General features: G+C 40.5%; 1 protein-coding gene across 1 annotated transcript in view; it reads right to left on the minus strand.

The window, feature by feature from the left end:
• Positions 1-25,120, minus strand: part of LOC124616111 — a 235,005-nt gene that overhangs the window by 98,930 nt on the left and 110,955 nt on the right. The window contains exon 5 of the mRNA XM_047144378.1: positions 16,216-16,303. Within this exon, the coding sequence (XP_047000334.1) occupies positions 16,216-16,303 (88 nt within the window). The remainder of the gene's footprint in view (positions 1-16,215; positions 16,304-25,120) is intronic.

Below are 25,120 nucleotides of genomic sequence, written 5' to 3' on the forward strand. Positions count from 1 at the left end.
TGATACAATTTGAAATGACACTCGTCTGACCAAGCAACATGTTTCCAGTCATCAACAGCCCAATGTTGGTGTTGACAGGCCCAGGCGAGGTGTAAAGCTTTTTGTCGTACAGTCATCAAGGGTACACGAGTGGGCCTTCAGCACCAAAAGCCCATATCAATGATGTTTCGTTGAATGGTTAGCACACTGACCTTTGTTGATGGTCCAGCGTTGAAATCTGCAGAAATTTGCGGAAAGGTTGCACTTCTGTCATGTTGAACAACTCTCTTCAGTCTTCACTGGTCCCATTCTTGCAGGATCTTCTTCCGACCATAGAGATGGTGGAGATTTGATGTTTTAACCAATTCCTGATATTCACAGTACACTTGTGAAATGGTCATATGGGAAAATCCTCACCACCTCGCTACCTCGGAGGTGCTGTGTCCATCACTCGTGTGCCGACTAAAACAGCATGTTCAAAATCACTTACATCTTGATAACGTGCCATTGTAGCAGCAGTAGCCGATCTAACAACTACGCCAGTCATTTGTTGTCTTATATAGGTGTTTCTGACTGCAGCACCATGTCCTGCCTGTTTACATATCTCTGTATTTGAATGCGCATGCCAGTAACAGTTTCTTTGGTGCTTCAGTGTGGAGCAGCACTGACTGACCCTCTCTAAGTTCATTCAGTCGTACATACCATTCATACCAGTTGTTCTGAGTCTCGTAATGTATGGATTCACCAGAGGCTTATTTCAGTTATTGCTCAGTCGTTTATGAATAAAGCCAAATTTGTGTTACTTGGATCGTGTACTACTTTGTTACTACACGATGCATCTTCAGAAATGAATTTTTTTATTGTATCTTGTTTTTCACTGCTGATGACAATATCTTTTATTCTGAGAGCTGTATTGTCTTCTTCACCTGCTTCACATTCCATTCTTGGCTCCAATAACAAATATTTACATATTTAAACAATATTATGAAGATGATAGTTGCTACTCACCACACAGTGGAGATGGTGAGGCGCATATAGGCACAAAAGTCACAAAATACGCTTTTGGCCAACAAAGTTTACATATTCGTAAGTTTGGCAAGTACAAACATTCCCTTTATCTACATTAGATTTTTTACAGTGAATCTAATGTACATAACAAATGTATAGGTACTAGGTTGTGAAACAAACCTTTCCACATTTTCATTTAAATAAAGGATATTTTATTTCCCCTCCAAGATTAACTGGCCCGCTTGGATGAGCCAAGTGCAAAACTGCAACTAGTTACTGTATTTTTAACTATGTACTTCCCCCTCCCAACCACATCTCTAATGGAGCACACAATCATAACATTCGTGGCAAAACTAATGTGGCCATATGCCTGGTATTTCTGACTCTCCTGTTATGTGCAGGGTATCCACTGGCATTCACTTTTTCTAGGTGGAAAGGCAAACAGCATCTGACTAATGTATCAAGTTCCAGCCAGATGAATGTCTGCAAAGGTGCCAACTAAAAATGATGACGGCAAGGAACTTTTTGAGCCGAGGAAATTTTAAGTGTGCCGTCTCCTTCAGTTGGATAACCATGGTGTTTTAAGGCATTCGGTTTTGTTCCAGTCTCAGTTTCTGAGATTCACACATCAAAAACAGCTTTCGAGCTGTGAATTCACCAAATTCAAACTAGAAGTTGTCTGTACAGTGACAGACAGTTGGAAAATGCAATTCAGTACATATCCCTACTATTTACAAACAGTGTGAGTATCCTGTCAACGAACGGAATACCATCTCTTTTTTTCTTTCCTGGCCTTATAAACATGTTATTATTAGGGCAGATACTAACAATTTTGTAGAACACTGATGGTGATATTTTTTGCAACTTGAGAAATCAGATGTTTGACAAGAAACTCACATTAAACATCGACATACATTTTTTTGGCATTTATCACAACAAATCATCAAAAATAACAGATTTTTGAGATACGGTTAATATGACTGCAAAAGTTACAACACCCATTAAATAAATCTGAAACATACAATTTGATATAGAGTGAAAAGAAATCAAAATTATTCAACTGGTGGCTTTTTCTGCAGATCAAACAGCAGGGTGTACAGTTATCCAATACTTGTAGAGGGGGGTACCAAATTCAGCACATTTAACAAAACTGATAATTTACATACTGACAAACATAGAGCTGTTGAAATTAAGCAGCCTGGTAGCAACACGTCCAAGTTTATGAACGGTCTTTGAAGTGTCATGTATCCCTACAAACATAAAGGCAAAGATGTCATTGTCATTCTAAATTTTGCAAACATTTTGTGCACAGTAGGGCATGTCACAAACCTCCCGGCAGCTTGCAATGTCCAAAACAAAGTTAAGGATCCAACCCGGACAGAAACTGAGCAGCTGTACAGTGAATGTAGTACAGAATTGGTCAAATGGGCACTCTACAAACCAGGGTATTGTGTTTCGGCTTACTTTAACACAAAGAAAGGACACACTTACACCTTCTTCCACGTACGTAAGGAGAATCAAAGAACATAGCATATTAGTATGTTTAAAAATCTACTTCAATCCCAGTACTGGCACAATGTTTACAAGTAAGATGACATAGACAAGAAAACATTCCTTGAGATATTATTATTTGAATATGCCTTCCCAGAAAAATGAGGCAAGGTACATCATCAATGTAGGATAACTGGACCATAAAAAATGTACGAGTATAATGTATGAGCAAGAGTTGTCCCTATGGGCAAAGTGTAACAACAGGTGCTTCCAACTTCCCCAGTTATTTGAATTTTACTAGAAGATCCTTTCTAAAATAATATCTAAGACAAAACAACTTAAAAATAAATCCAACATAAAAGATCAAAATAACAAATTTAAAGCTATGTGGCATACTGTCAGCACTACAAACAAATTGACAAAAACACACTTCTGCAAATGTCAACTAAAAACAAATAGGACAGACATCTTTGATAAATTTAATAATCATTTTTCAGGTTTAGTTAGAAGTATTTCAGCTGGCTAGTCTGCATCAACAAAATCTTTCCCTGCAAGCTGTAAGATAAAAGAAACTCCTTACCAGCAGCACAACAGTTTCGCTTTTGAAAAAAAAATTATGCTATCTTTTACTGAAAAAATTAAGCCATTTTTTACTGATCAGACAGTATATTAAGGTCCAGTAATTAAAATGTTGTGGGTCCCAGATTTGAACCCAGCCACTGCTTTAATTTTGAATAAAATCATCAGGAATGGCGGCTGAAGATATACAGTATAAGGCGCCCCCCTTGTTCTGCCAACGGCCTTATCAAATAGGGTGGAGGAGCGGACAGACTTTTACAGTAACTTATTACCCTTGGTGAGAGGAACTGCCTTTAGAAGACAGAAGAATCAGCAATGATCAACTGTATAAGGATGCACAAGACAACAGAAACCACTGCATTTGAGACACACACCATGTATATACAGGACATGTGACTGTACCTGAAAAAAGTGTCATGATGGACTCTCCACTGGCAAAAGATTCTAGATTAGTCCTTCATTCAGACTGCCATGCAGGAGATAATCATGAGACAAAGACAGAATAATCAATGAATTTGTAACATTCTGCGGGTCTGAGTGTGGGATGTCATCAGTCTGAATGTGGTAGGGAAGCCAAAAAAGTCTGAAATGGGAAATGAGAAAGTCCAGAATAGTTACAGTAGGGATCAGTGAAGCGAAATGGCAAGAATGTAAGTAAGTATTTCTAGTCAGATGAATATAGGGTAAGAACAACAGCAGTAAAAAAACTATATAACAAGAGTAGGATTAGTTATGAATAGAAATATATGGCTGAGAGTGATCACTGTGAACAGTTCAGTGAAAGGGTTATTCTCATCAGATTTGACAGATAACCAATGCCAACAACAATAGTTCCAATATGCATGTCAATGTCACAAGGAGGAGAGAAAGTTATATGACAATAATGAACACACAATTCAGTATGAAAAGAGAGATGATAATTAATAATGGACATGTAATTCAGGAAGGAACTGGGATGATAATTATATTATTATGGGGGATTGAAATGTGGTAATGGATTAGTGTTGTGGGAGAACATGGGCTTGGTAGCAGGAATAAAAGGAGATACACTAATTGAGTTCGGCAGTACATTTCAGATGGTAATAGTGAATACTCTAAATCACAAGACGAGAAGGTATGCTTGGGAAAGGCAGATTTCAGCTGGTTTATGTAATGGTCAGACAGAGACTCCAAAATCGGTTTCTGGATTGTAAGGCACTATCAGCAGCAGATACATAAGCAGATAGCAATTTAGTAATGCTGAAGAGTAGACTGAAGTTAAAGAGAATTGTCTGGAACAATCAATGTGGAAGACAGTGGGATACTGAAGTACTGAGGAATGATGAGAGGCATTTGAAGTTCTATGAGGCTGTTGATATTGGCTTAATAAATACCACAGTAGGCAGTTCGATTGAAGAGGAATGGACATCTCTAAAAGGGCAAACACGGAAAGGGGCCAAACACGGAAACACAGATAAATGTAGGTACAAGGAAGGGAGCAGTTAAGAATTCCTGGGTAACAGAAGAGATACTTCAACTGAATGAATAAAGAAGAAAGTAGAAAATACAAAAACATCTGGGAATGACAGAAATACAATGACATAAGTCATTAGGAATGAAATTAATAGGAAGTGCATGGAAACCATGGTGAAATGGCTGCAGGAAAAATGTGAACAAATTGAAAAAGAAATGGTCATTGGAAAGACAGTGTATAGAAACGTCAAAAAAAAACCTTTGGCGAAATTAAAATCAAGGGCTTCAGTATTAAGAGCGCAATGGAATTCCACTGTTGAGCAATGAGTAAGGGGTGGATAAGTGAAAAGAATACACTGAAGAACTCTATGAGGGGGGACATAAAAGATGAAGAAATAGGGTTCAATATGATAGATATAGGAGGTCCAGTATTAGAGTTACAGTTTAACAGGGCTTTAGAAGACTAGCAATCAAATAAGGCAGAAGGGATAAATAATATATCTTCAGACTTTATAAATCACATTACTATTCAAAAGTTGGTGTGTAGAATCTATGAGACTGGAAATATATCATGACACTTTCGGACAGATATCCACACAATCCCCAAGATAACAAAGGGGCAGACAAGTGCGAGAACTATTGCACAATCGGCTTAACAGCTTGTTCACTCAAGCTGCTGACAATAATACACCGAAGAATGGAAGGACCTGTTAATTCAATGGTTAATTTGTCTTTAGGAAAGGTAAAGACACGAAAGATGCAGTTCTGATGTTGTAACTGATAATGGAAACAAAACTTTAAAAAAATGGACATATTTTTATAAACATAGCGAGTTAGAAAAAGCCTTTGAAATGTGAAATGATGCAAAATGTTCAAAATTTTGAGAAAAATAGGAGTAAGCTCTGGAGGTGTGGGTGATACAGACAATGTGCAAAAAGAAGAGGGAACAATAAGAATGGGAAACCAAGACCGAAGTGGATTAAAAAGGGTGTACACCAGGAATAAAGTCTTTTGGCCCTACTGTTGAGTCTAAATCATCGAAGAAGCAATACCAGAAGAAAAAAATAAATAAATAAAAATTAAAAAAAGGTCCCAGAGTGAATTAAAATTCAGGATGAAAGCATACCAATGATAAGATTCGTTGACACTGCTATTCTCAGTGAAAGTGAAGAAGAATTACAAGAGTTGATGATGAATGGGATGAACAGTCTAATGAGTACAGAATACAGAGGAGATGTTGACACCCAGACAGTGGTCGTGCATGTGAGCTGTACTTGCATATGTGTATAAGAGTGTGTGTGTGTGTGTGTGTGTGTGTGTGTGTGTGTGTGTGAGAGAGAGAGAGAGAGAGAGAGAGAGAGAGAGAGAGAGAGAGAGAGAGAGAGAGAGAGAGAGAATGTGTGTGCCGAAAAGCTCTCTTGTTTAGCAGTCTTTCTGTTGTGCCTGTCTGTGGCTCAACATCTCCATTATATGGTGAGTAGCAATCTTTCTTTTCATAATACTGGTGAGTGAGACATAAGTATTTTATAAAGGTGGTGGTGTATAGCTTTAATGAAAGTTCAGAACTGCATTATGCAATACACAGCTGTAACAGAACATCTGACTAGATATGATCGATTTCAGTCTAGAAGCAGACTATCATCAGGTCCAACACCTATCTCAGCTATGCATTTTTGTAACTGGAATGACAGTTATCAGATGTACATTGTTCCATCACTGGCTCACCGTTGCAACACTGGAGGAGGAACAGAAAACATCAAAGTTGTCCACAAACAAGGAGCACTATACTGGACTCCCTGCCATTGATGTTATACTGTTGATAGCTATGGCAAAGAGGGTAACACTTAAAACACTGCCCTGGTGGACACCATTCTCCTGCTCAAATTGATCAGACAGTGTGTCACCAACTCGGGTCTGAGAAAACTGCTGAGAAGGGGAAGACCGAATGAAAATGGGGAGATGGCCACGAAAGCCCCATTGATGCAGTTGTGAGAGTATACAGTGTCTCCAAGTAGTATCGTATGCCTTACTAATATCAAAGAATATGCTGATACAGTGATGCTGACGGAGGAAAGCCTGCTGAATAGCCGCCTCTAGGAGGGTCGAGTTGTCAACCATGGACTGAAATTTTCGGAATCCACACTGAGAGCAGCTACGGAGTTGCCTGGTCTCTAAAAGCCAGACCAGACGAAAGTTAAGCATCCATTCCAGGGTCTTTCCCAGCTCGTTAAGTCGATACTCTGATAACTATTGGGACATGTGCGGTCCTTTCCTCATATGAGGAGAGGGATGGGAATTGACTCCCTCCACGAGGTGGGGAACACGCCCGTCTGCCATACTAGATTAAAACATTCAAGGAGGATTTCCTTTGACGCCGCTGGCAGATGTTGAAGCATGGAGTACCGGATGTGGTCGTGACCTGGTGCAGTGTCAGAAGTCTCAGTCACTGCCAATTCGAGCTCCCACATGGAGAAAGGGGAGTTGGAGGCCTCAGAACTGCTTGACCGTAAGTCCAATTTTGCTCTTTCGACAGTCTCACGGTAGCGACAAAACACCGGATCCTGGCTTGCATTGGCAGTAGTTTGTGCAAAATGCTCTGCCAGCGTCTGAGCAATGTCTCTGGGTGTCGTTAGGAGGCACCCCTGGTTCACGACTGTAGCTATCGGTGGGGCAGGTTCCTCAGAGGTTGCCTGCTAACGACTGTTCCACCTCAACAGCCATGCATCTCATCAGCATGCAGCACACCTTGAGATTGAGGTCAAATGTCTGCTTGTGTCTGTGTATGTGCGGTTGGATATGGGTGTGTGTGCGAGTGTATACCTGTCCTTTTTTTCCCCCTAAGGTAAGTCTTTCCGCTCCTGGGATTGGAATGACTCCCTACCCTCTCCCTTAAAACCCACATCCTTTCGTCTTTCCCTCTCCTTCCCTCTTTCCTGATGAAGCAACCGTTGGTTGCGAAAGCTTGAATTTTGTGTGTATGTTTGTGTGTCTATCGACCTGCCAGCGCTTTCGTTTGGTAAGTCACATCATCTTTGTTTTTAGATATATTTTTCCCCACGTGGATTGTTTCCCTCTATTATATATGTATATATAAAGCTTGAATTTTGTGTGTATGTTTGTGTGGACTACATTTTCTAAGGACTCTCCCAATGAATCTCAACCTGGCACCCGCCTTACCAACAATTAATTTTATATCATCATTCCACTTCAAATCGTTCTGTACGTATACTTCCAGATATTTTACAGAAGTAACTGCTACCAGTGTTTGTTCCGCTATCATATGATCATACAATAAAGGATCCTCCTTTCTATGTAGTGGCAATACATTAAATTTGTCTATTAACATAGACAAACGTAATGTATTGCCACAAGGTCAGTTGCCAGTCCCTGCACCAAGTGCCTATCCGCTGCAGATCTTCCTGCATTTCACTGCAATTTTCTAATGCTGCAACTTCTCTGTATAGTACAGCATCTTCCGCTTAAAGGCGCCTGGAACTTCTGACACTATCTACTAGGTCATTTATATATATTGTGAAAAGCAATGGTCCCATAACACTCCCCTGTGGCACGCCAGAGGTTACTTTAACGTCTGTAGATGTCTCTCCATTGATAACAACATGCTGTGTTCTGTTTGCTAAAAACTCTTCAATCCAGCCACACAGCTGGTCTGATATTCCGCAGGCTCTTACTTTATCAGGCGACAGTGTGGAACTGTATCGAACGCCTTCTGGAAGTCAAGGAAAATGGCATCTACCTGGGAGCCTGTATCTAATATTTTCTGGGTCTCGTGAACAAATAAACGAGTTGGGTCTCATACGATCGCTGTTTCCGGAATCTATGTTGATTCCTACAGAGTAAATTCTGGGTTTCCAGAAATGACACGATACGTGAGTAAAAAACATGTTCTAAAATTCTACAACAGATCGACGTCAGAGATATAGGTCTACAGTTTTGCGCATCTGCTCGACGACCCTTCTTGAAGACTGGGACTACCTGTGCTCTTTACCAATCATTTGGAACCTTCAGTTCCTCTAGAGACTTGCGGTACACGGCTGTTAGAAGGGGGGCAAGTTCTTTCGCGTACTCTGTGTAGAATTGAATTGGTATCCTGTCAGGTCCAGTGGACTTTCCTCTGTTGAGTGATTTCAGTTGCTTTTCTATTCCTTGGACACTTATTTCGATGTCAGCCATTTTTTCATTCGTTCAAAGATTTAGAGAAGGAACTGCAGTGCAGTCTTCCTCTGTGAAACAGCTTAGGAAAAAGGTGTTTAGTATTTCAGCTTTAAGCGTGTCATCCTCTGTTTCAATGCCATTATCGTCCCAAAGTGTCTGGGTATGCTGTTTTGATCCACTTACTAATTTAACATAAGACCAGAACTTCCTAGGATTTTCTGTCAAGTCGGTACATAGAATATTACTTTCGAATTCACTGAACGCTTCACGCATAGCCCTCCTTACACTAACTTTGACATCGTTTAGCTTCTGTTTGTCTGAGTGTCTTTGGCTGCGTTTAAACTTGCAGTGAAGCTCTCTTTGCTTTCGCAGTAGTGTCCTAACTTTGTTGTTGAACCAAGGTGGGTTTTTCCCATCCCTCACAGTTTTACTCGGCACGTACCTGTCTGAAACGCATTTTATGACTGCCTTGAACTTTTTCCAGAAATACTCAACATTCTCAGTGTCAGAACAGAAATTTTCGTTTTGATCTGTTAGGTAGTCTGAAATCTGCCTTCTATTGCTCTTGCTAAACAGATAAACTTTCCTCCCTTTTTTTATATTCCCATTTACTTCCATATTCAGGGATGCTGCAACGGCCTTATGATCACTGATTCCCTGTTCTTCGCTTACAGAGTCAAAATGTTCAGGTCTGTTTGTTATCAGTAGGTCCAAGATGTTGTCTCCATGAGTTGGTTCTCTGTTTAATTGCTGAAGGTAATTTTCGGATAGTGCACTCAGTATGTCACTTGATGCTCTGTCCCTACCACCCGCCCTAAACATCTGAGTGTCCCAGTCTATATCTGGTAAATTGAAATCTCCACCTAAGACTATAACATGCTGAGGAAATTTATGTGAAATGTATTCCAGATTTTCTCTCAGTTGCTCTGCCACTAATGCTGCTGAGTCGGAAGGTCGGGAAAAGGAGCCAATTATTAACCTAGCTCGGTTGTTGAGTATAACCTCCACCCATAATAATTCACAGGAACTATCCACTTCTATTTCACTACAGGATAAACTACTACTAACAGCAACAAACATGCCACCACCGGTTGCATGCAATCTATCCTTTCTAAACACCGTCTGTGCCTTTGTAAAAATTATGGCAGAATTTATCTCTGGCTTCAGTCAGCTTTCCGTACCTATGACAATTTCAGCTTCGGTGCTTTCTATCAGCGCTTGAAGTTCCGATACTTTACCAAAGCAGGTTCGACAGTTTACAATTACAATACCGATTGCTGCTTGGTCCCGCATGTCCTGACTTTGCCCCACACCCTTTGAGGCTGTTGCCCTTTCTGTACTTGTCCAAGGCCATCTAACCTAAAAATCCGCCCAGTCCATGCCACACAACCCCTGCTACCCGTGTAGCCGCCTGCTGTGTGTAGTGGACTCCTGCCCTATCCAGCGGAACCCGAAACCCCACCACCCTATGGCGCAAGTCGAGGAATCTGCAGCCCACACGGTCGCAGAACCATCTCAGCCTCTGATTCAGACCCTCCACTCGGCTCTGTACCAAAGGTCCGCAGTCAGTCCTGTCGAGGATGCTGCAGATGGTGAACTCTGCTGTCATCCCGCTAGCGAGACTGGCAGTCTTCACCAAATCAGATAGCTGCCGGAAGCCAGAGAGGATTTCCTCCGATCCATAGCGACACATATCATTGGTGCCGACATGAGCAACCACCTGCAGATGGGTGCACCCTGTACCCTTCATGGCATCCGGAAGGAAACTTTCCACATCTGGAATGACTCCCCCTGGTATGCACACGGAGTGCACATTGGTTTTCTTCCCCTCCTTTGCAGCCATATCACTAAGGAGCCCCATTATGCGCTTGACGTTGGAGTTCCCAACTACCAGTAAGCCCACCCTCTGCGACTGCCCAGATCTTGCAGACTGAGGGGCAACCTCTGGAACAGGACAAGCAGCCATGTCTGGCAGAAGATCAATATCAGCTAGAGACAGAACCTGAGATTTCAGACAAACTGGAAAGGCCTTCCGTTCAGCCCTCCGGAATGTCTTTCGCCCCCTGCCACACCTCGAGACGACCTCCCACTCTACCACGGGTGAGGGGTCAGCCTCAATGTGGGCAATATCCCGGGCAGCCAAAGCCGTAGTCCGATCGGGGGATGTGTGGGACGAGCTGGCTGTCCTCGACAAACCCCTGTCCGGACCCCCCACAGTGGTGCCCATTGGCAACAGCCTCAAGCTGTGTGACCGAAGCCAACACTGCCTGACGCAGAGAGCGAAGGAATGCCAATTCAGCCCTCATCCGAACACAGCAGTCACAGTCCCTATCCACGCTAAATACTGTTGTGCAAAAAACGTCTGAACAAATCTACAGAGAGCACAAACAATTTGACACAAAATTTAAACAGTTATTAAAATACAAGACTGCCTAGTAAATGCAGTAATGCTGCTACTTGCACACTGCTCGGCAGCAGAAGGCTAACTGTACTGTCAGTAATGTACAAAGACTATTTGAAAGAAATAAACAAATGACAGATGACTACGTGACTTTACACATTACAGACATTAAAATGCAAATCTGCCCCTGCTAAATACGAAACTACACAATGATTTGGCGGATTTAACTAAACAAGTGCGCTAAGAACACTCAAACAAATTTTCCATTTCACTACAACACTTATATGAATGCTAAATACCATATTTACTCGAATCTAAGCTGCACTTTTTTTCCGGTTTTTGTAATCCAAAAAACCGCCTGCGGCTTAGAATCGAGTGTAAAAGTTCTGAAAAATGTTGGTCGGTGCCGCCACGACTAACTATATGTAGCGCAACACAGGCACGCTTTGTAGGCACAAAGACAAATACTGGCGCCAAAACCTCTGCATCAGTAAATAAATTTTTAAAAAAAGGTGGAAGACGAGCTTTTTTTCTCCGCCCCGAGTTTCGACCACTGCATTTTCATACATTATCTAAAGAAGTAAATACAAATTCCGTGTTGTTCATCTTCGAATGTAGCAGAATTTCAATGTGCTACGAAAATCCGACTGGCAAGACTGTTTGGGATGTTTGTCAATATGGCCAACTCTACGTTCTGAATTTTTTCCTACCTGTGAGAAGAGATGGTTGCTAATAGTAACCTGATGAAATGTGAATCACATGCAGTATTCTCTTCACCATAAGAATAATACGAATATAAACATTTTGCCATGTATTCTTTCGTGTTTGATGCTATCTCATTTAAATCCTGTCTGCCTAATAAACTATGAAACTAGAGTGGGACAACAGCAAAAGCGGAAGAACATACGTATCGTGTCATGTTTATATTCGTATTATTCTAATGCGTAGTAGTGATACAGTCAGAAATGAAGCACGGCAACTGACTAGATTTTTAAATCTAAGATGACTAATTTCTGCGCAGAATTTGATGTACTAAAGAAGTGACCACAAAGATTTCCAAACGGAGAAAAATTTTCGCCTAACTTTCGTTCAGAACATGTTCTATCAAATGCAGTCTATTATTTGGTTCTTGTTGATCATTATCAAAGAAAGCAGCAGTGTAAGTAACAACAAATAGCAGTCTCTTGCCATTGTTTCACTAATGAGACGAATCCTCTCTCTTTTTTTTTTAATTGTAAGCAGCGGTAGCGCGTACAAAAGCAAGCCATGCCGCGAGCGGCGACAGGCCGTAAACACGCACTATCAGAATGCGACAAACAATGCATGACACAGTACTACAGTAATGCATTTTCAGCTTAGAGTGACGTAAACACCTATAACAAAGAAAACGGCACTTATCAGATCAAAGCAAAATAAGCAATCGATTCAAACCAGACGAAGCACGTGAAAAATGAAGGGTACCCGTATAAATACGGACGGAGCGCCTGACGCATAGCAATGACTACCTGGTAAAGCTTAACTGCTAAGCTTACGACTCGAACCAAAGTACTGTAGCCGCATCGTCATTCATTCGACCTAAATTGTGTCTCATATTACAATGGACCAACTTTGTTTCGATTTGGAGGTTCCGCCCAAAACTTTTCTCTCCCCTTGAACTTCGAGTCTCAAATTTCAGGTGCGGCTTAGATTCGCGAAATTTTTTTTTCCCTTATTTCGAGTCTCATTTTTCAAGTGCGGCTTAGATTCGAGTAAATACGGTAAGCTACTTGCTGCTACTTGTGCACTGCTGACACACTGCTCGGCAGCAGAAGGCTAACTTGGGAATACATAGGGGACGTCTTCTGTTGTGGAGCTCCATGTTCTACATGTGCTAAACAGTGTGCTCTGGAATACTTATGCCTGCACCAACATCATACTCTGACATCAAATCTAACTTTCCTGCTTTACAGAGCGGGCAAGCTCCTGACCACATTCTGTGATGAGGTGCAGGCATCTAACACATTGTTGCCTATTTGTGGTTTTGTTGTCCTTCAACCACCTTCCATATGCTTGTTCCCTGGTGCTAGCCAACAACAATCTGCCCTGTGTCAAAATCGGTCATACCAGTGTATTACCAAATTTGCAGCCTGTATTATTGCTAGAATGATTTCCCATTCTTCTCTGCTCTATTTATGTACTTTCCTTGCCATGTAACATGCCTGCAACACTGTCAGGCAGCATTTGATCTTGTGGTGGGCAGTGGTCATAACATTATGGCTCAACATTGTATATTTTCATCTATTATCTCACGAAGCAAACTAGTAGACAAACTATCTCATTTGACACCAATAAACTATACTGCCCTTCAGTGCAATTGTTGCAATAATCAAATCAAAGAATATGAATAATTTACCAGTAGTGATGCGATTATAGGCAGTTCGTATACACATTCAGTGACAAGCAAAACAGTGATTTACATAGCTTCATAGTGTTAACAAAAGGAATTGATAGTTTTCCGCAGACCCATGATTTCACAGTTACTTCTTAGGTAGTCCTAGTGCTCGTTATCACTATATACAAAGGGTCACTTCAAAAGAAAAGCACACTATTTTTGTAAAAATCCAGTTTTCATTCTGCACATGTGAAAGTTTTACAGTGTGTAGATACATCCTTCGTGCTTGTTTTCAAACTTAGTTCAACCTGTTCATGTGAGTGATGCCGTCACAGCATGTCTTCAAGATGGCTGCTACACTTGACATTCATCAGAAGCAATGTGCTGTCACAGAATTCCTGTGCTGTGAAAACGAGACAGTGGGAAACATCCACAAGAGATGCTGCTGTGGATCACAGTACAGTTAGTCGTGGGCAAGCAGGTTACATGATGAAAGTGGGCACGGCAATATTGAGGATTGTCCTCGCAGCAGTAGGCCTCGTACTGCACACTGCCAAGTACCACCATAAATTCTGATGCATATGTGACGACACTGAAGAAACTTCAAGCTCGACTGAGTTGTGTTCGACCACATCGGCAAAAGCAGGATGTTTTGCTGTTGCATGACAATGCACGGCCACACGTCAGTCAAAAACCATGGAAGTGATCACAAAACTCGGATTGACAACACTGAAACACCCGCCTTACAGTCCTGACCTGGCTCCATGTGACTATCATCTCTTTGGGAAACTGAAAGACTCTCTTCGTGGAACAAGGTTTGAAGATGATGACCCCCTTGTGCACGCTGCCGAACAGTGGCTCCAACAGGTTGATCCAGAATTTTACCGAGCGGGTATACAGGCGCTGGTTCCAAAATGGTGTAAGGCAGTAGACAGGGATGGAAATTTTGTGGAGAATGAAAATATTGTTCCTGGAGGATGTATCTACACGCTGTAAAACTTCCAAACATGTAGAATAAAAGATGGCTTAAAAAAAAAAAAAAAATAGTGTGCATTTCTTTCGGAGTGACCCTCATATGTTATTTTCCATATTGTTCTTGGTCAAAAAGCTCTTATATGAAATAAATGTGTTAGTGTCACTTTGTTCAATCCTTTGTTTCTGTTCTAATTTTACTTAGTGCTCTTAAGATAGATTTGACAGTGTAGCAACTCCCAAGGAAGCATACTGCTGGTTGCAACTTACCAATACCTGCTATAAGATATTAAAACTGTAGACCATGTTCTTCTGTGACATTGCATTTACAAATACTTACTGCATAGACATTTGCACATGATCTACAATTTTTGTATACATAGTTGGTTTTTTGTAAGGTTGTCTTCACATGTGTTTTGAGGGCACTGTCAGAATTGTTACTCTAACTGAAGAAATCCCAATCATACAAAACTGATCTTAAACATCTAAAAAGAGAAATGAGGAGGAGGAGGAGGAGGAGGAGGAGGAGAAAACTAAGCAGTTATAGTACACAACGGCTGTTCAAAATGTAAGATGACTTAAATTGCACGGGCAATGTGTATTCCATTATCGATCTTTTTAGTGTTACGTTGGTACAGATGCCAACGACGAATCTCACTCTGGAAGCCCCAGCACATCAACAACAGATCACAACGTCAAAGCTGTGAAAAAAATTGTTTTGGAAGTTGTCGAATTACCTTAAGAGAAGTTGCTGAGGATGTTGGCATATCGGTCGGCTCGTGGATTGCAATTTTTTCGGATGCCTTGGGCTCGAGATGTTTTGTTCCAAAACTTTTCAATTTTGATCAGAAGAACCGTTGCACAAGTATCACTCAAGAGCTCTTGAATGACATCAATGGAGATGATCCTGATTTGCTCAAAAGGGTCATAACTGGTGATTAAACATGGATTTACAGTTATGACGTTGAAACCAAAGCCCAATTGTACCAATTGAACCATCCCGGAGGGCCAAGACCAAGAAAGCATGCCAAGTTCGCTCAAATATCAGAGTTTTGCTCACTTTCTCCCCCCCCCCCCCCCCCCCCTCCCCCCTCCAAATGACCATGGCGTAGTGTGTCATGAATTTCTGCCTCTCAAGGTTTTATGGTCAGTAAAGAGTATTACCTTGACATTATGCAACGTTTGTGAGAAGCAATATGCAAAAAACATGCGGAATTGTGGAAAAGCAATTCATAACTTTTGCAACACGACAATGCAACTTCCCATTCATCGTTATTTGTGAGAGATTTTTTGGCCAAAAACAACCTGACAATCATGACTCACCAGATTTGGCCCCTTCTGACTTTTTCCTGTTCCCAAAACTGAAGAGACCTATGAAAGGATGAAGAGTTTCAACGATTGAGGAAATAAAAACCTGCATTGCTGGAAGTATTCAAGGCTGTACCAAAAAGTCCTTTTCAGAAGTGCTTCAACGATTGGAAAAGCATTGGCACAAGTGAATTTTATCTGAGGGGGATTACTTACTTACAATATTTTTTCATAAAAATTTAAGGTCACCTTACTTTTTGAACTCACCTCATATCATAGACAAAATTGGTAGCTGTTTCACACAACAAAAGACAGGATCTCTAATATTGGAAACACACTACTCAATCACACCATTATCTCAAATAATTTCAACAAAGAAATCAATGTGTGTCATTAACTACAAGCAAAATTATTACACTTAATTAATGAACAGGTCTGAATCACTGTAATATTATTCCATCATGCATTAATGATCAATCACCTGCAACATCTTGAGACTGAACTCTGCATCACAATTGCTTAAACATGTAAAGATAGTTTTTCCATCTCCAATTTGGGTTTCAGCATATCTGTAAACAAATTTAAATCATGAGAGTTTTGCAACAGTATTTATTAGCTGTATTAGTACCTTACTGATGATTTTACTACAGTTTTAGTAACACAATAATACAACTTAACAGTTACAGGCAATTGATTATAAAAGGATCTGTTGAGACCGAGCACCAGAGTATATATATTTTGGAAAAGATGACATTTCATTTGAGGAGACAGTGATAGACTGACTATAAAGTTTCATTTATTTGTAACACAGTCACTTATTACAACAAACTGTAGGCCTATATAACTTTTTGGAAGAACAGTTTCAGTTTATTTTAGTGTTATTCAAGAGTTAGTAAGGTTAAATAAAATAGCTCCTGCATAACGGTATTCTGAATACTCTATAAATCTCTATGTGGCTTGTGACAATGCAAGCTGGTATATTTTTACTTCCCCTCTTGTTTTGCCATCTGCCTCCTTAAATTAGTTTTTTCACTCTTACCTAATTACTATTGACATATGTGAGTATAATCTGCATTTCCATAAAAGAGAAAGATTGACCCTCAGTTTTAAAGAATATAAAACAAGATCTAATTTTGTGCTTACTTTTATGTATGTAATTGATTTCCTGAGTTATTTTGACTATTCATAGTTAATAATTTTATTTTAGGGTGAACTCAGTGATTGTTTCATAACTTAAATTCTATTGCTGACTGATAAATATAAATTCTGTACCAATTATAATCTTAAAGTATATATTTGGCTCTATTCGAAAACATGTTAGCAAAGCCAGCCCTCGATTAATTCCAAAGGAATTAACAGTTTTGTCAAAAGTATTGTTTGCATAACTATATATGTTAATTTCATGATTTAAACAAATAATTCAGCTTAACTCTTGCAGTAGAAGAAACTGTTAAAAAGAACCAATTTTTCGATGTATTCAGTTAATCGAATGAGTTAAGTTTTAATAGTAATTTTTGTAAATTTACCTTCGAACAATGTGTGGTTTCAGCACCTATTATTGTGAGGATATATAAGGGCCCGGTTTTTGGTCACGAGACAGTCCACGGCCAAGTTTCAGACAAAAAACCTGTGTTGGTTAGAACAACAACAATGCTTCAACTTAACTGTGAAATAAGTGTTACACAATTAGGCCATGTTTTAAAACAATGACAGTGTCTGCTCCATATGTATCTTTCTATTCTTCAAGACCTGTGAACTTTGTGGTTAGGTTTTACTGCTCGTAGGTGTTCAACGGTAAACTATTGTAGCAGTATGTGGAGGTTTGCCTGCAACCTATTAATGAGGATTATCGAAAGTTAAACAATAGTGTACTGGCCAATTAACTGTGTATTATTGGGGTTGTGAACAGTGAAAGTAAAGAATTGTGAAACGCAACTGTGCACCTGTCAGCTACATCATTTAAAGCAGTCAGTGTTATACTTCCACACTCCATTTTTCAGCCAATGTAGCAACGCAGTACATCGACACCAAGGACAATCAACGAAGAGATGAAGAAGGTGAACCATCACAGGCTCTTTCAGCTTTAAAAATACAGAGATTTTTCTGTTACACAATTAGTTGTGTTTACTATGTCCATTGCATTCAATGGCACACTCCAAAAAAATTTACCATACCACACATCAGTAAAGAAAAGGCACCGATAGTCACAGTGAGATAAAGGTACAAAAAAACCTAGACAAGTGAGACTAAGAGTCGTACTCCAAGGGTTCTGTATACACCCCTAGTATTCAGACAGGCACTGAGCTGGCTGTTTCATTTACTTTTATCCAGTTTCAGAAGAAGAGAACATTTCTCTTTAATCACAAATATTTGATATTCTTTGCTACAAATTATTGTACTAGTTTTTTAGAAGATATTTTCAACTCTTTTATAAAGCACTATTAAAATAACAGTGATCAACCCAGGTGACAAGCAATGATGATTTTGAGGGAATCCTGATCAAGTCAAGCATCCTAGATCCACTTGGGAAAGACTGCTCTACTTTACGCCATCTCTCACTGCTGCCAATTCTAGTGATCTATTGTTTGCTTCAAAACACAGTCACTGAATGTTAAAATGTAAAAGGGGCCACTTGTACGCAAGACAAAATACCTGTGATTACTGGAGTCAGAGGGACACATTTTTTAGGTTAGAGTCAGGTTACAGACAGAGAGTATTGAAAGAGATTAAAACAGAACAGTGTCATGATGTCTGCAGCAGTACCGTCAAACGGGGTGATTTTGGACACCGGGGCGAATTCGGACAGTATGGCTTATTTGCTCTTTGCCACTGCACAGAAACAAAGAGTTACTTCAGAATGACATTTTCACTCTGCAGCGGAGTGTGCGCTGATATGAAACTTCCTGGCAGATGAAAACTGTGTGCCAGACCGAAACTCGAACTCGGGACCTTTGCCTTTCGCAGGCAAGTGCTCCACCAACTGAGCTACCCCAGCACGACTCACGCCCCGCCCCGTCCTCATATCTTCACTTCCGCCAGTACCTCGTCTTCTACCTTCCAAACTTTACAGAAGCTCTCCTGCGAACCTTGCAGGACTAGCACTCCTGAAAGAAAGGATATTGCGGAGACATGGCTTAGCCACAGCCTGGGAGAGGAATAATTGACAAACAGTCTCAGTGTTAAAAATACATGCATTATCGTGAAGTGGAAACTTCCTATTGTTGCGCCAAGTGGGAAGTCATTGTAACGGTAATTGTTGATGCGCTCAGTAGCTATGAGGATTGAGACAATTTCTGTACAAGTTTGTCGAGTTTCTTGTGCAAGGTTATAAAATAACGACGCTTTTTGTAAAACTGTGTACTGTGGGGGTGATTTCGGACAATGCCAAAAACGAATAAGAGCAGGAGAGGTGCTACATTACGGTGTAATTATGACCCGGAAGTTTTAGATACAGCTGTTCGTAATATTCAGAGTGGTAAATTATCACACAGAAAAGCGTGAGATTTGTATGGTATACCTAAATCAACCCTACAAAATGAAGTGCAGAAAGCACATCTGGGGGAAAGTGGAGCGAGGGGGGGGGGGGGGGGTAGGACAGCCAGTGCTAAATAAAGAAGAAGAATAAATGCTGAAGCAAGGTATCTTGAGGGCTGCACATTGGGATTTCCCGTCACTAAATTGGATATTAGATATTTAGTTAAAGGCTAACTTGCTAAATCTGTCTGAAAAGAGAAGCAATTTCGTAATAATTTGCCAGGAGAAGAATAGGTGCATTTATTCCTCGAACAACAGTCAGAAGATCTTTCTGTTCGCTTAAGCGAAAATATTAAATGAGCTCTTGCAGAACTTATCTGTAATATATAAAATTCATTATATCATTCCATATTACTTATTTGTAACAAAGGGCTACCTTAAAACTTGTAAAATGTAACCAAAATCAAATAAAAAGCAAGTAGAATTTAAAAAAGGCAGTAACTGTCCAAATTCACCCTCTATATACTGTAACTTCGGACAGAGATTTAAAAAACACGTGTCCAAAATCACCACAATCCATGGGGTGACTTCGGATACTTTACTTAACTGCCTCAGATAAATATACCTTCACATACACTGTCTGGTTCTGGGATATTTTATTTGTTACACATATACCCTACCACTTCCATAACAATCAATTTAATCGAACAATATATATGAAAGTTACAATCAAAATAACGACAAAACCGTCCAAAATCACCCCGTTTGACAGTATCCAAAGAAATAAAATTTGTGCGTTTCATCAGAACATTAGAGGATCAGAAAATAAGACAGATGAGCTTCTTGTGTGCCTAGAAAATGGGGTAAATTCTGAAGGTATAGATTTTTTGTCTCTCTCTGAACACCATGTAACCGCAGGGATGGAGAAGTTAAATTTAAGGGATTACAGATCAGCATCTTATTCATGTAGAGTCAACATGGAAAAAGGAGGAGTTGCTACTTATATAAAAACTGGACACAAAGTCAAAAATATTGAAACAAATAGATTTTGTGTAGATCATATCCCTGAAGTATGTGCTTGTGAGTTGCTACTGCAATATACTTCTATAAAAATTGTAACTATCTACAGATCCCCTCAAGGTAACCTTCAGCTATTCATGAAAAATCTAAGGGCATTATTGAGCTACCTGTCAGACAATAAGAAGGACTTAGTGGTTCGTGGTGACGTTAATGTAGATTTCTTAAAAGATACAGACAGGAAAAATGAGCTAGAATCTTTGTTTGGTTGTTTCAATCTGGTATCTATTGTAAATTTTCCAACTCGTGTGCAGCAGGAGAGTAGGTCACTTGTCGATAACATTTTCATACACAGTGCTCAGGCAGAAACAATTAATGTGTACCCAGTTGTTAATGGGCTATCTGATCATGATGCACAGTTAATGGAAATGAACAATATAGCACCTTACAGGTTTCAGGCAGGTTCATACGAGGCAGGAAGGCTTATTGGTGCTAACAGGGTACACAGTTTTGAGAGCAGCCTACAAGAGGTAGAATGGAATGGAATGAATTGCACACAGAAAATAATGATGATGCCAAATTCAATTTATTCCACTGTAAATTTGTCTCAATATTTGAGAGTTGCTTTCGTGAAACATTAACCAAAAAAGCCATTACAAAGGCAAGTAAGCCTTGGATTACTAACGGAATTAAGATTTGTTTAAGAGGAAGAGGGAAATTTATGGACAGGCCAGAATAAGTCAGGACCCGACGTTACTTGCTTACTACAAAAGATACTGTAGTATTTTAAGGAAAGTCATTAAGAAGTCGAGAAGCTTATGTGTTCTGACAGAAATTAATGATGTGGATAATAAGATTAAAACTATATGGAATATTGTCAAAAGGGAGATGGTGCAGCCGGACAGTGCACTGCATACCATAGGAATAAATCTCAACGATGATGTTGTTGTGAGTGATAATTCACAAATTGCAAGTCTTTTCAACAATCACTTTCTGAATGTAGCAGCAAAAATAGGGATAAAGGGTTCAGTTGAAGAAGCAAAAAAAATATTTAAAAGAGTCATACCCAGGACTTTAGGCCTTAGAAATAGCACCAACATCCCCCACAGAAATTAAGGGAATTATAAATATACTGAAAAACAAGAGCTCATGTGGTGTTAATGGAGTCTCTAACAAAATTTTGAAGTGTTGTTCTAATTTAATAAGTGGAGTCCTTAGGGATATGTGTAATGCTTTGCTGGGACAGGGAATTTTTTCAGACACACTGAAATACGCAATTGTCAAACCTCTTCATAAGAAAGGGGACAAGAGTGACTTAAATAATTATAGACCAATCTCACTGCTGACTTCATTTTCTAAAATATTCAAAAAAGTTGTGTATTCAAGAGTAGTCTCCCATTCAAGTGAAAATAATTTACTCAGCATGTCACAGTTTGGATTTTGGAAGGATTATTTGACTGAGAATGTAATCTACACATTAACCAATCAAATAGTACAAGCCCTAAATAAAAAATTATCACCAGTTGGTACTTTCTGTGATCTCCCCAAGGCATTTGACTGTGTGGATCATGTCACACTCTTAGAAAAACTCAGGTTTTATGGAACTGAAGGCTATATACGCAGTTGGTTTGAATCATAATTAACGAACAGAAAGCTAAAAGTTGTGCTGAATAACACAAATAATGTTGGAAGGGTGGTAAATTCTAGTGAATGAGGAGTTATCACACAGGGAGTCCCACAGGGTTCAATTTTGGGTCCTTGCTGTTCCTTATTCATGTGAGTGACCTCACTTAACTTTCAGCAAGAAGAACTAGTACTTTTTGCAGATGACATGAGTGTTATAATAAATCCCATTCCAGAAAAAGCAGCTGAATCTATTGTTTGGATGTCTTTCTAAGAATTATTAATTGGTTCTCAGAAAATAGACTCTCCTTTAATTTTGGAAAAAAAAAAAACGCCCTCACTATATCCAGTTGCATGTGTAGAACGAAAAATTTCAGTAACATTAATATTAGCACTACTCATGTGTGTATCTGACTAGTTCCACATCCTATCAGTAAAATAATTGTGAAAATGATCTACGGAAGATGACATAACTAAACTAATTAAACTGAAATGCATTCTAGTAACTATGGTGCAAAGTCTTGCACACGAGTTGTGTTGAAGCCATTTTGTATCACATGTCAACGTAATCATCTTTTAAAGGCACTTTCACCAGTTGTTTTAGTTCCATGTGATAATTTTACAACAGCAGATCATTGGCACAAAAACTAAGTTGTCAGTACTGCACAAAACACTGTGCCACATCACTGCTCCCAGCTGAAGTTAAAAATGTGGTCCTTGTCCTCTCCCCGCAAAACCCCTTAAATGTGAACTCATGAACACAATATGTACAGTACTTACAAAGAGAACACAGCACGTATCATTGCCCGATTTCCCAGGAACTTCGCTCACTGGAAGAGAAGTCAAACACATGTCTTGGCTTACCTACAGATACTCAGCCATTTCTGAAAAGCTGACAGTTAAAATTTTTCAGATTTTTTGAGATACTTTATGTGTCTTTTACTGCACTATACCCTCAGATGAAATGGGAGTTCAGTGATCAGCATCACAGCTTCTTTATTCTGTGCCCCCTGTTCGAAATCCAATTATTATTTTTAATGTTTTCATTAATCTACCCATTTGCACAGAAAGTGAATACATGAATGTTTCTTACCTAATTATGAGGTGCAAGGATGTTATATTAATTGTAAAATTACAACTGGGTTTCACTACAAGTGTCACAAATTTATTATGTAAAATGTGTGTGTGTGTGTGTGTGTGTGTGTGTGTGTGTGTGTTGTATGTTGAGGAGGTTACACTCTTTTAAAATTCTCATATTCTGATATTTTATTCTCATATTTTATTCATATGTTAATTCTTCAGGAAGATTTGGTGCATTCACATTAGAAGATGTCGATTGTAGAACCATTCAAAACACAGATATTCCAAACACTATGAGCACCACGCAAAGGCAGATTTGCCACAGTGACTTTTCTTCACATTAAACTCACTTGGGAAAGAAACTGTGTTAAAGTTGGTGTAGATTTTGCACATTGGCAATAATTTCCCTGCAAACCATGCGTAATGGATCGCTTTTTCGAAAACTGGTGCTTGCGGTTGATTATGAATGAAGGTGCACTGTGGGAATTTCACCGAAAAAAATCTCAAATAATTCATTCTCTCTCTCTCTCTCTCTCTCTCTCTCTCTCTCTCTCTCTCTCTCTCTCTCAATTCACTCATCTGAAATACAGTTAGTAGATGAATGACAACTTTATATTACTATACACTGGAGAACACCCGTTTAGTAATCATCTACAGACATGGATAATAAATAAAAACAACAATAACAACAACAACCACCAGGTTTTTAACACGTGCGCAAAATTAAGATACCGAGACACCAACCACTGAACAACCATTTCATCCGTGGCTAACACACGGTAAAAGCACATAAAGTACCTCAAAAAGATCTTGAAACTTTGACCAGTGTGTGTGTGTGTGTGTGTGTGTGTGAATATACACTCCTGGAAATTGAAATAAGAACATCGTGAATTCATTGTCCCAGGAAGGGGAAACTTTATTGACACATTCCTGGGGTCAGATACATCACATGATCACACTGACAGAACCACAGGCACATAGACACAGGCAACAGAGCATGCACAATGTCGGCACTAGTACAGTGTATATCCACCTTTCGCAGCAATGCAGGCTGCTATTCTCCAATGGAGACGATCGTAGAGATGCTGGATGTAGTCCTGTGGAACGGCTTGCCATGCCATTTCCACCTGGCGCCTCAGTTGGACCAGCGTTCGTGCTGGACGTGCAGACCGCGTGAGACGACGCTTCATCCAGTCCCAAACATGCTCAATGGGGGACAGATCCGGAGATCTTGCTGGCCAGGGTAGTTGACTTACACCTTCCAGAGCACGTTGGGTGGCACGGGATACATGCGGACGTGCATTGTCCAGTTGGAACAGCAAGTTCCCTTGCCGGTCTAGGAATGGTAGAACGATGGGTTCGATGACGGTTTGGATGTACCGTGCACTATTCAGTGTCCCCTCGACGATCACCAGTGGTGTACGGCCAGTGTAGGAGATCGCTCCACACACCATGATGCCGGGTGTTGGCCCTGTGTGCCTCGGTCGTATGCAGTCCTGATTGTGGCGCTAACCTGCATGGCGCCAAACACGCATACGACCATCATTGGCACCAAGGCAGAAGCGACTCTCATCGCTTGAAGACGACACGTCTCCATTCGTCCCTCCATTCACGCCTGTCGCGACACCACTGGAGGCGGGCTGCACGATGTTGGGGCGTGAGCGGAAGACGGCCTAACGGTGTGCGGGACCGTAGCCCAGCTTCATGGAGACGGTTGCGAATGGTCCTCGCCGATACCCCAGGAGCAACAGTGTCCCTAATTTGCTGGGAAGTGGCGGTGCGGTCCCCTACGGCACTGCGTAGGATCCTACGGCCTTGGCGTGCATCCGTGCGTCGCTGCAGTCCGGTCCCAGGTCGACGGGCACGTGCACCTTCCGCCGACCACTGGCGACAACATCGATGTACTGTGGAGACCTCACGCCCCACGTGTTGAGCAATTCGGCGGTACGTCCACCCGGCCTCCCGCATGCCCACTATACGCCCTCAAAGTCCGTCAACTGCACATACGGTTCACGTCCACGCTGTCGCGGCATGCTACCAGTGTTAAAGACTGCGATGGAGCTCCGTATGCCACGGCAAACTGGCTGACACTGACGGCGGCGGTGCACAAATACTGCGCAGCTAGCACCATTCGACGGCCAACACCGCGGTTCCTGGTGTGTCCGCTGTGCCGTGCGTGTGATCATTGCTTG

The sequence above is a fragment of the Schistocerca americana genome, chromosome 1 (genome assembly GCF_021461395.2).
Source record: "Schistocerca americana isolate TAMUIC-IGC-003095 chromosome 1, iqSchAmer2.1, whole genome shotgun sequence".
In the NCBI taxonomy this organism is placed as follows: Eukaryota; Metazoa; Arthropoda; class Insecta; order Orthoptera; family Acrididae; genus Schistocerca; species Schistocerca americana.